General features: G+C 26.9%; 1 protein-coding gene across 3 annotated transcripts; it reads left to right on the top strand.

Moving 5' to 3' along the window:
• The first annotated feature begins 176 nt into the window (after nucleotides 1-176).
• On the top strand, nucleotides 177-5,068 carry LOC105211374 (RING finger protein unkempt). 3 transcript variants are annotated; one of them, XM_011182768.3, is made up of 9 exons: nucleotides 177-328; nucleotides 439-648; nucleotides 1,342-1,761; nucleotides 1,839-2,041; nucleotides 2,103-2,231; nucleotides 2,313-2,550; nucleotides 2,608-2,824; nucleotides 3,555-3,695; nucleotides 3,775-5,068. In XM_011182768.3, exons 1-9 carry the CDS (start codon nucleotides 267-269, stop codon nucleotides 3,970-3,972), a joined length of 1,818 nt encoding a protein of 605 aa, XP_011181070.1. In that variant the 5' UTR covers nucleotides 177-266; the 3' UTR covers nucleotides 3,973-5,068. The 3 variants fall into 3 exon arrangements, with proteins under 3 accessions (XP_011181070.1, XP_011181071.1, XP_028895493.2); XM_011182769.3 differs by having other exon boundaries at nucleotides 2,103-2,225; XM_029039660.2 differs by having other exon boundaries at nucleotides 2,103-2,550.
• Nucleotides 5,069-12,367: the final 7,299 nt, after the last annotated feature.

Raw genomic sequence — 12,367 nt, forward strand, 5'->3', positions numbered from 1 at the left:
ATACGTGCTTTATTGCAGCATATAATAAAATAATCAAATAACGGTAATGTCTGCCGTGATTTCAGTGTTTTGTTTTTAAATTATATCTAATTGTTTATGAATATTTAAGTTAATAATAAGTTTTAGTTAAACAATTGTTAAAATCTTATTAGAAATACGCAATTGCTGAAAAACGTGGCAACTCTCGCCTAATTGCCATCTTTGCGGTGATTTCTGCTCCGCTTCATTTTTGTTCTCTACGCTTTGCGCATTTCAAAAGTGACAAAATGGCGAATGAAGCAAGTAAATTGCTCCTTTCTACACAACAAGAAAAACCAAATCATTACACGTAAATAAAATGAATTAATTTGATAAATTGTGTTTATAAGTGTTCAACAATATAACGAAATCATTTGCTACATATTTAATTAACATTTTGTGCGCTGTGGTGTCTTCCAGGTACTTAAAGGAATTTCGCGTCGAACAGTGTCAGTCTTTTCTGCAACACAAATGTAACCAACATAGACCATTTGTATGCTTCAATTGGCATTTCCAAAATCAACGCCGCCGTCGCCCTGTCCGCAAACGGGATGGAACATTCAATTATAGTGCTGATAATTATTGCACCAAATATGATGAAACTACAGGCATATGTCCGGATGGTGATGAGTAAGTATTTCCCAAATTAAATTTTTTTTCTTTAAGATTGCTTTGCAAGCAGTAGCCAATGTTTAGACTGTGCAACATACGCTAATATCCTGCTCCCCCACCCATTTGCAGCCAGTTAGAGAAATTGCGTTTCCATTATTTCCTACACCTTTTGGCTTTATACAGATCCCTAACATTTGCCTTTTTGCTTTCGTCATTATCAGTCATTGCTTTTATGTTTGTTTTCTTTGTTTTTGTTTTATTTTTGTTGTGTGTTTAGCTCTATTTTGTGTTTTTGATGCAAATTCGTTTATGTTTTACTTCAATTCTACTTCTTTTGTATCACTCTCTTTGTCTTTGTCTCACATTTTCGCTTTTATGTTTATTGTGGACATTCCCTTATTTTTCGTAGAAACAAACTCGATACCACTTCAAAATGTAAATAAATATGGGCATAGGCGTGCGCTTGGGAGGTGTTCTATTACAGCAAGCATGATAAATATTACAGTGTATATTTATGTATACAAATAAATATAAATTGATATCTAAAGATTGTGTTACAAAAAAAATATATTGTTTTGCTTTTTCCTAAGCGCCGCTAATCAGCTGAAACTATGTATTTTTTTTGCTTGTTAAACTTGTTTTTTTTTTTATTTAATTTGTTACTATTTTTTAATTGGAACTAATTTATGCATATTTTAATTTTCATTTAAGCTGTCCATTTCTACATCGTACCGCCGGTGATACTGAGCGACGCTACCACTTGCGTTACTATAAAACTTGTATGTGTGTACATGACACAGATAGTCGTGGTTATTGCGTTAAAAATGGACATCATTGTGCTTTTGCGCATGGCATACAGGATCAACGTCCACCGGTATATGATATTAAGGAACTGGAGTCCTTGCAAAATGCCGAGCTGGCACTCGACGGTACAAATGCACAAAATGCACTAGATAAAGAACGCAATCTAATGAATGAGGATCCCAAATGGCAGGACACCAACTACGTGTTGACGAATTACAAGACGGAACCATGTAAACGTCCACCGCGACTTTGCCGTCAAGGTTACGCTTGTCCACAATACCACAATAGCAAGGATAAGCGACGAAGTCCACGCAAATTTAAATATAGGTAGGTGTGGTTGAGAAGTTTGTTAATCTATCGGTATTTATTAATGATATTTTCTCTTCATCCTTCATTACATACAGATCTACACCATGCCCAAATGTCAAGCATGGCGAAGAGTGGGGTGAGCCTGGTAATTGTGAGGCCGGCGACAATTGTCAATATTGTCACACACGTACCGAGCAACAATTTCATCCGGAAATTTACAAGTCAACTAAATGTAATGATGTACAACAAGCTGGCTACTGTCCACGTAGCGTATTCTGTGCATTCGCACATGTTGAACGTGAGTGCAGACACCTGTTTGATTTTTATTTTGTATTTACTTTCTTTGGACCTAATTTTAGCTTGCCCTATGGATGAATTGCGTGACAATGCGCTCTCTGCCAGTTTGGCCAACTCTAGTTTATTATCACGTTCCTCGGCGCCAATTAACATTCCTAATTCTACGCTAAATAACTCCATGAACGGTGAGTGTAAGTTTGTCGGAAATTTTTCTAGCGAGCATACGCTGCAAAACTATAAATATTTTTTTTTTTCACATTTTAACAATTTAGATTACAATTCAGCCGGTTTTTCCGTGAACATTCCAAGCAACTCGCTAACATACAGCCCAACCAGTCATAACAACCTATTCAGCGTATCAGATGCATTTAACTATAGCGGTTCCAATACAAATAAATTAAGTAATTCACTCTCAGCGGCCACGCAGAATGACAGCAGCAGCTTGTTTTTCCCATCGCGCATCATATCGCCCGGTTTTGCTGATGGTTTATCAATAAGTCCCTCCGTTAGGTAATTGTGCAATTCTTTGTGTGTTAATCGCATATTTAATAATTTGTTTGTTTGCAGAATTTCCGAATTAAACTCAATACGTGATGACATCAACAGTAGTTCTGTTGGCAATATGTTGTTTGATAACACTTTGACAACCACTAAGAATGCATTCTCACTGCAATCATTGCAGAATCAAAATAATTCCGATGTTAATCGTTTATCAAATGAATTGATGACAAAAAATTCACAAATTGTTAAGCTAACAAATCGAAATGATGAGACCGCTAGAAAGGTAGAGTTTGTCTTTAAATTAAATGTGTATATAAATTAGTTAATATAGCTGTTGTTGTATTGTTAGTAAGTATGTAGTATGAACATTTCAGAATATTTTATATATATTCTTTTTTAATTTTTTATGTAATATTTCTTTAAGTTTTTATATAGTTTTTTTAAATATTTTATATAATTTTTTATATATTTTTTATATATTTTTTTATATATTTTTTTTTTATTTTTTATGTATTTTTTATATATTTTTATAATTTTTTATAGATTGTTTTTTTTTATATATATTTTTAAATTTTGTATATAATTTTTTATGTATTTTTTTAATTTTTTATATAATTTTTATGTATTTTTTTTAAATTTTTATGTATTTTTTTTTTTTAATTTTTATGTATTTTTTAAAGTTTTTATGTAGTTTTTTTTTTAAATTTTTTATATAATTTTTTTTAATTTTTTATGTATTTTTTTTAAATTTTTTATGTAGTTTTTTTTTTAATTTTTTATATAATTTTTTTTAATTTTTTATTTTTTTTTAATTTTTGTTTTTTTATGTATATTTTTTTTTAATTTTTATGTATAATATTTTATGTGTTTTTTTTTAATTTTTTATATATATATTTTTAATGTTTTATGTACATATATATATTGTTTTTAATGTTTTATGTGTATATATATTTTTTTATATTTTATATTTTTAAATAAACAAAATTATCATAAATTTGTTTGTCACTTTACAGTTAAATTTAACGGAATTACAACGTGACAAAGCCAAGCAGGAGGCCATCGAATGGAAGGAGCGTTATGATTTAGCGCAAACACAGCTACATTTGTCTACCGAATTACGCAATTTGTCGATACAAAAACTAAAACAACTTCAGGTATTATTTTCCGCTATAATAATTCACTTTTACAACTCATTAATATATGGCATATTTATGGTGCCGATCTCATTTACAGTCAAAATTGCGCACCGATTTGGAGGAGGTCGAAAAGGTTTTATACTTGGAGAATGCAAAGAAGTGCATGAAATGTGAGGAGAACAATCGTACGGTCACTTTGGAACCATGTAATCATTTTATACTTTGTGATTCATGCGCCTGTTCGGTGACGGAGTGTCCCTACTGTCAGGTGTCCGTAGTCACGACACACACTTAAACAAGTAAACAAACAAAAACAAATTAAACACGGTTGCATAACAAAAGGGTGTAGAGCATTTAGTATATAAAAAAAGAAAATATGTTTAGGTATACTTGCTCCAATCAAATTATTTATTAAAAGTGTAAAAAAATAGGTACTCAATTAACAAAAAGTATTGAACAAACAAAACTGGTACGAGTAATAGCAGAAAATCGTAAAATATTTGCATTGAATTCAATTGAAATGTTATGTAAGTTGCATACATACTAACAGAAATTGTGTTATTCGCACAATTAGCGAATAAGTTTAGGTGTCAAAAATCAATGAAATTATATATAGATATATATAAACAGATATATAGTATATTGAATGAAAATGTGAAAATAGTTTCAGCAACACTAACTTCCAGTTAAAAGCAAAAACATAAGCAATTAAACCAGAAGCAATGAAATATGTTTCTTTTCCAATATTCTGCACTTAAACGTATGCCTAATCCAAAGCTTTTTTTATTTAATTGCATACATATTGATGGCACTATTCACCTATTTTATAACATAACATTTTCTTTAGCATTTTTTCAATTTCGTTTTTAAAGCATTTACACAATTTTGTGTATCGTAATGTTTAAGTTAACCAAAATGTGTTTGCATTTGCTTATAAACTAATGAAGTAATATGATTTAATTTTTTTTATTTTTTTTTTCGTATTTTAAGCCGCCAGTATAATTACATTTTGTATTCGAATTGTTGTTTTTTTTAATGTAAAAAAAGGAAACAAAAAATGTGACAAACCTAATTTCAAACTGGATTTTTACACAAATCTACTATTATTTATAATTAATTTACCGTTACGTAAAATTTCATTTAGGCAAAAAAAAACTGTAAAACTAGTATTCCATTTTTCACTTACTACATAGTATTAAATTTAGACTTTTACCAGTGCATCCTTACCAGCGTTTATATATTAATTACTAATTTAGGCTAAATAAAAAAAGTTTTTTCTATTTTTTAGTAATGCAGTAGGAACACTGTAGCATTGTAGTGATTTTTCATGATCATTAAAACAATACATAAAGATATTTTGTATTATTAATAAAACGAAAAATGTATTGTCATTTGGAGAGTTTTAAGAACATAATGAATTGTGGGAAATTTTTGCTAAATTATGTAATTTTTCAATTTTTAAATACCATATAAAGTGAGTTGTACTATACAATCTATGGCAATTTGTTAAAGTGGCTTAATCGAGCTCTAAGTCCTTACGTTAACTTGCATTTGTTAAGTTACATTACATTAACTTTACGTTACGTTAACTTGCATAATATAAAGTTACGTTGTGTTAACTTGTATTATGTTAAGTCACGTCACGTTGATTTTCTTTATGTTAAGTTACGTTACGTAATTCGCGTTGTGCTAAGGAACGTTACGTTGAATTGATTTGTGTTAATTTATCGTGCCGTTAACTTGATTTGAGTTAAGGCAAGTTAACATGAATTACATTACGTTAAGTTACAGTACGTTAACTTGCGTTACGTGACGTTAACTTGTGTTACGTTAAGTTGCGTTACGTTAACTTAACTCCACTTGAGCTACTTTAACATATTGCCATATGTGGATGTGAATGTTATGCTCTCATAGGCCGATACTAATTTACAAACTCTACTACACGAATGTTCTTAAGTACCTTAAGTAATTCACGTAACACTACATATGATTTAAATACTCAATGTGCTGGAAATAATTTATGTATGCATAAATATTTTTTAACAGCCACATTTAAATAACATATTGCCTACTTTTAGGCAACTTTGATTCCGATTTAATTTCTTTGAGTCCACTTCCTGGCTTATCACGGCCGGCGTATTAAAAAATTTTATTTTACAATATTTTTTTTTTTTTAAATTATTTCACGAACCGACTTTAAAATACTTTTTACATGTGTATATTAATTTTTAAATATGAAATTAATTTTAATTGGTTTAAACGCTGCATAATTCGGAAATTCGCTTCTCATAAATTCAAATTAAATGAGGTGCGCTTGACCCAGTGAAATTTGGCTAAAACATATATATGATATAAACAATTTGTGTACAAATAAAATTAATCGTATTTTATTGCATATGTTTTGGCGCAGAGAAAGTATATACATGTATGTTTGTACAATCGATTTCGAAGTTAAAATTATCAAATTTCAAAAAAATTTATATATAAAAAATTTAAGTTCTTGATACAGTAAGCCCTCAAATAACGAAGTAAATTTTTCTAAAAATATATACAAATTTAATGAAAATATATTTTCTTCCAAATAAATCGAAATCCCATTGTTTTGTAAAAAAAAAAAAAATTTCTAACTTTATATAAGTATTTTCAAATAAAATTCTTTAAAATAGTACAAAATTTTCTAAACAAAAAAAATCTTGTAAAATGAAATATTCAATGAATTGGTGTGATTACAATAACAATAATTGTCAACTCAAACAGCGAAAAGAGGTTTTAAAAATGAAAAAGAAAACTATGAACCAAAAAATATTATGTGTCGTAATTGGAAATTGAAGCGAGACAATTCAGCTATTATTTTGCTTATCAAATGTAAAACTTGAAAATTTGGCTTATTACTTTTTGCTAGCTATAGTAATATGAAAACTTTTTTTGCTGCTTTGCTATAATTTTAAATAATTAATTAATATACATGAGAACTATGGAGAATGTAAACAGCATGCATAAGAATATTGTAAAAGCTTGAGTAATGATATAATGAACGACAATGTGATTTGCTTATGTGAAAATTAATTATAAATAAGTATAATAGTAATTACAACAAATACAACTACAGCAAGTGAAGCAGTGTTATAATTAATAATGCGCTCGCACACAGGCGCAGCACGACGAATTTGTATTGATGATGTATACGAATACGAATTATTTTGACATATTTTATGCAAACACACTAGTTATACACTAGTCAATGGTTGGACTAGTAATAAATATAAAATTGTATATCAAAGCTTTCTCAGAAAAAAAAAGTTGGCAATTACTAACCGATGCTTCTTGGAGTTTGAACTTGATTTGATTGCTGAAAAAAATTTATATAACTTGAATTTATGTATGTTTAATATTATACTTAGTAAAAATTCAAATAAATGCTCCCTCATATTTTTTAACACAATTCATATTTTTTTATTTAATTTCATTTAATTTAATTTAACATTTAATTGAAATTTATTTTAATTTTTTCTTGTTTTCAATTTTAATTTGATTTTAATCATTTAATAATGATTAGTAAATATTCGAATAAATGCTCTTTTATATTTTTTTACACAGTAATATTATAATTTTTTTATTTAATTTGATTAAAAATTAAAATTATATTTTATTGTTTCAATATTTTTTTATTTAATTTCATTTAATTTAATTTTGTCTTGTTTTCAATTTTAATTTGATTTTTATCATTTAATATTGATTAGTATTATTAATATTCGAATAAATGCTCTTTTGTATTTTTTTATTTAATTTGATTAAAAATTAAATTTTTATTTATTTAATTCATATTTTATTTTGTTAAAAAACTTAAGTTTATTTAAGTCATTGCCCATAATTATAAAAAAAAGAAAAAAATTATTTTTGGAACTGAAAATAGCTCATTCTCTATATGTGACCTGGTCTACGAAAAGGGAGTGAAAATTGATTTTTTGACACCTAAGCCCCCTTTCCGTAGATCAGGTCACATATACATATTATATTGTTCTATTGTGTTAAATTGTGTTTAATCAGTATTAGTGAGGTTATAAATTATTTGTCTTTGAACTTCATCCATATTTTATTTATTTTTGATTTATTTTTATTCCTTAAAATTAATTATATTTTGCCAATGTTTTTAAACAAGTATTTCATCATTTCTTGCATATATTTGGGAGCCAATACCAACTTATGGTATACTTTTGAGCGCTCAACGCACCAACATTTTTTTCTCTTATTTATTTGATCGTCATAATTAATTACAATTATAATAATTGCATTTGGAACATAAAGAAGCATTGGAAAGTGATAAAAAAAATATTTTTTTTTTATGTTTTTTATACCAAACAATAATATAATATTAATTTAAAAACAGTTTCACAAAATTTCCTTTCCTGAAAAAAGTATAAAGAACATATTAAAATGGTATATTTAAATATAGCATATGCCTGTTTGTAAAAGTGGTTATCAATTAGAAAACAAAAAGGAATACTGTGTCGGAGCAACTCACCGATATTTGCTGCTTTAAATATAGAATTTTCCAATTTCAACACAAATAGAATTTCAATTAAAAAAGTGAATAACTAAATAACATAACAAATAGTTAGTGATTTGATAGTTAACAACTAGTTACAAAAGCAAACAAAAAAACAACAAAATATGTAATTAAATAAAAAATAAGCACAATTAAACAAAGAAGAAACAAAAAAATGCAAATAATTCAAGAAACAATCTTAGAACAATAAAACAATAACGCAGAAAGGCTTGAAGATTATGGTAATGAAAAGTTTTAGCTGTTAGACGATAATGCAATGGTATTGAAAGTAGGAAAACAAGTAATTTGAAAAAATAAATATATAAATAATTGCGAACGAAATAGTTAACTTAAAGAATTAGCGCAAGCGTTTTATAAAACCCACTGAAACTAGTAACTACATAGAACCCACACAAAAGCAACAATTAATAGTGATGATATAGCGCTGGTCTGCTGTAAGCGAGTGGTAAAAGAATGCAAGCTTAAATAAGAAATTGGTTAAGCAATAGGTTACTTAAAAGATAGTGCTGTAACTGTTAAAACGTCTCTCTAAACAGTTGTCAGTATTTAACGAGCTATCTACTGTTAAATTTTATTTGAGTTATGCATTCTTTTGCCATTCGCTTACAACAGCACTGGCCTAAAATAAAGTATTACAAAAAACTAAAACAAAAAAAAAATAAATAATGGTTAAAAACAATCTCCGCAACAGAATGTTTCAGGTTACTATTAAAACTAACTGAGAACACCGAACAGGAATTTTTATATTGGTACAAGTGTATTTTTAAGAAGCGGTATAATCAAACTAAAAAATCTATTAAACACAAATGCTAATAATGAAACATAATATATAATTTTAGATATTATTATTAATTACTATTATTATTTGAAACAGCTTGGCAACCCTTGGCTGAGCAACAACTAACCGATACAAATCCACAGAGAGCATTTACCAAATTTTAGGTGAACCAATTTGCTTAGTATAACCGTAAAGTTAGTATATTAAAGAGCAACCTTATATAATTTATTAACAAATTGCAATTATATAATTAAATTAAAAATAATAATAAATAATTTGGCACTTTAGATATGTATGTTTGTATATAAATATATATATATGAGAAAAATGTTAGCAGCCTCTAAGAAAGTAAAAAAATAATTAGTTGACTCATCTAACACTAACAACTAACCAACAAACTAACTAACTAACTAATTGAATAATACTAAATACTAATGAAATATATGTCGATACTATTGACGAGTATTTGCCGCAGACACCGGAAGCATACAAATTTACACCTTTTTATACTAATTTTTGAGTGGTTTTCGTTTTAATACAGCAAACATACTTAAGTACATATGTACATACATATATATAGACTTATATATATATATGCATATATTTGATATTAAAAAAGAAGAAGAAGCTAGAATCGTGTTCGGTGTGTTAGGCAATTTCAAAGCAATTACAACAAATGTGTTAGCTAAACTATAAAAATCCAATTGAATTAAAGTGAAGACAACAACAACAACAACTACAACTAACTAGAGATAACGAAAATAGGAATGGATTTTTAATTTATACAATTTTAGATACACCAATGAAACAACAACAACATATTAATAACAACAACCATAAAGTAGTTATGTATTTGTGCAGGTAGTTGATAATGAATTGAACGTACGTTAAAGTTGACAATTTGTAAACAGAAACAAAAACAACCATGAAAAATTAAAAAAAAAAATTAAAAATATTATAAAAAACATATTGTAGTTGTAATTAATTTTTTGTGTATGTATGTAGTTACAAGTATTATAAAAATATGAAAATGAAAAATATGAAAAAAAAAAAATAGAAAACAACTTGAGTATGCAATTTTTACAGAAGCTTAGAGAAACTTTCCATAAATGAAACTAAAAAAGCAGTGATTAAAAGAAGAAGAATTAAACAGAAAGAGAGCTAATAAAGCAACATTAAACTACATTAGATAATAATAAAAATAAAATTATTAGAAATAATAAAATAAAATTAATAAAAATACAATAAATATAGAAAAGAACAAAAAAAATATGCAAACAATAACAAAAACTACTTAAAACAATAATAAATACATAAAAAATAAATATTGCATAAATAGCCAACTTAGGAACAACAAAATAAATAATCGACTACTGTAATATGTTTGTATGTCTGTACAGAGAGATAAATCGCGCGATTTTATAAAAAAAGGGCAACACATGTAAAGCGCCAACAAAAGTAAGGAATGCAACAACATGTAATAGTAATGTTAATCAATGCATTAATATAGAAACATATATATATACACATACATAAATATACTAAATAATAACAACAAATACTATGCATTATCGAATTGGAGTATATATGAAGAGTGAATAAAATATATATATATATATACATAAATATATATATATAATTGATTACATACAAATATTGATTTAAAATAATAAAACTTATTTAAAAAATGTGTTACATCTCGTATTTGTTATTGTTCTTCTCTTAGTTAAGGGGTTAGGTGGGTTTTGAAGTTTCAAAATTTTTTTGGTATTATTAAATGTTTTTAATATTATACAAAAATATTAAATCAATCCAAGTAATGTTCTAAGAAATATACCCTTTAGAAGTTCAGCACATCACGCCAAATCAGTATAAATGTAAAACTTTAAACGCCATTATCTCAAAACTCAAGTTTTTAAGACGGTGGACAGGATTTCTTGAAATGTTATGAAATTTTACACGCATCTTTGAAATAAAATTAACTAGTTAATGAACAAAGGATTTTTTAAGCCAATATGTTTCGAAAATTTTACAAAAAAAGTGATTTTTTTGTTTGAAATTCTGTCAAAAATTCAAATTTCAATATTTTCTTTTTTCCTTAGTTAATTAAGTAGATTTATCCATATACTATCGAAATATTTTTGAGTTGCTGATTTTGGATGAACCAAAAATGAGTTATGATGTCCAAGAGACCTTTTATTGGACACGTCATGGGAGATGTGGTGCCAACGGTTGAGTTTTCGGAATTTTTAAATAAAAGTTTCACAAAACGCTGTTTAAACATGTATCTTTGATACGCTGAATTGTTTAAATGAAATATATGATTGCATATACAAATAAAAAAAATTTGTAAAAATAACCTTGTTTTTAGCCTCTGAAACCTACCCAACCTCTTAATGGTAACCAAGTTCAGCTACGTGGCAAGCATAAGTCTACGGGAGACATGGATTTAATAAGTAGAAGTAAAGTTTAGATATTTTATGGTTATAAATTCAATTATATTAATTATAATGATCCGTTAACATTTCCAATACTTTTCTGAATATTCGAAAAAAATATTATTTTCGGGATTGTAGTGTCCTTTTTTTTCAAATTTATCTATGCAAATTTAAAAGCTCTAAATTCAAGTAAATTTACTAGAAAATCATCCTTAGCAATCTGTTCAATGACTGTGTCTGTTCGAGGCAATTAACATTTTAATTAATACTAAATTTTTCAGGATCCCGAAAGAGGGGTCATTTCGAAGTTTATGTGAAAATAGGAAAATTTTTGTTAAAAGTGATCTTTTCGCGATCCGAAATTTGGGGATTGTAGTATTCTGATAAACATATTTATTGATATTTTAGCTATAAAAAAATAAATAATAAAAAATAAAAGTAGAAAAATAAAAATTTAAAGAAAAAATTAACTAAAATTCACATTTAGATCAGCTACACAAATTTAAATTGAATAAAATAGTTCAAGTCGTTCTAAATTCATTTAGATTAGAGATTATTTCAATGTTTATGTGAAGATAAAAAAATTTGAGTTACCATTAAATTTTTCGTGATCCCGAAATTTCGGGATTAATAAATTTATTTCGAATGCTAAAATATAATTACTATCTAGCATTTAAATATGTATGTATAAGGCACCAATCGTATTTATTAGAAGGAAAGAATTTATAAATTATTTTTGAAAAATAATTATAGTAATAAAGTAACTTTTTCGGGACCCCGAAATTTCGCCATTGCTCCATATTTGTTTTATTAAAATTCAAAAGAACGTATAAATCTTTTATCTCATGATTTCTTGTAGCAGATCGAAGTCGAGCTTTTCAAAAAATACTGCAGAACTTTCGGTAAT

Source organism: Zeugodacus cucurbitae, chromosome 2 (genome assembly GCF_028554725.1).
Source record: "Zeugodacus cucurbitae isolate PBARC_wt_2022May chromosome 2, idZeuCucr1.2, whole genome shotgun sequence".
NCBI classification, from domain to species: domain Eukaryota; kingdom Metazoa; phylum Arthropoda; class Insecta; order Diptera; family Tephritidae; genus Zeugodacus; species Zeugodacus cucurbitae.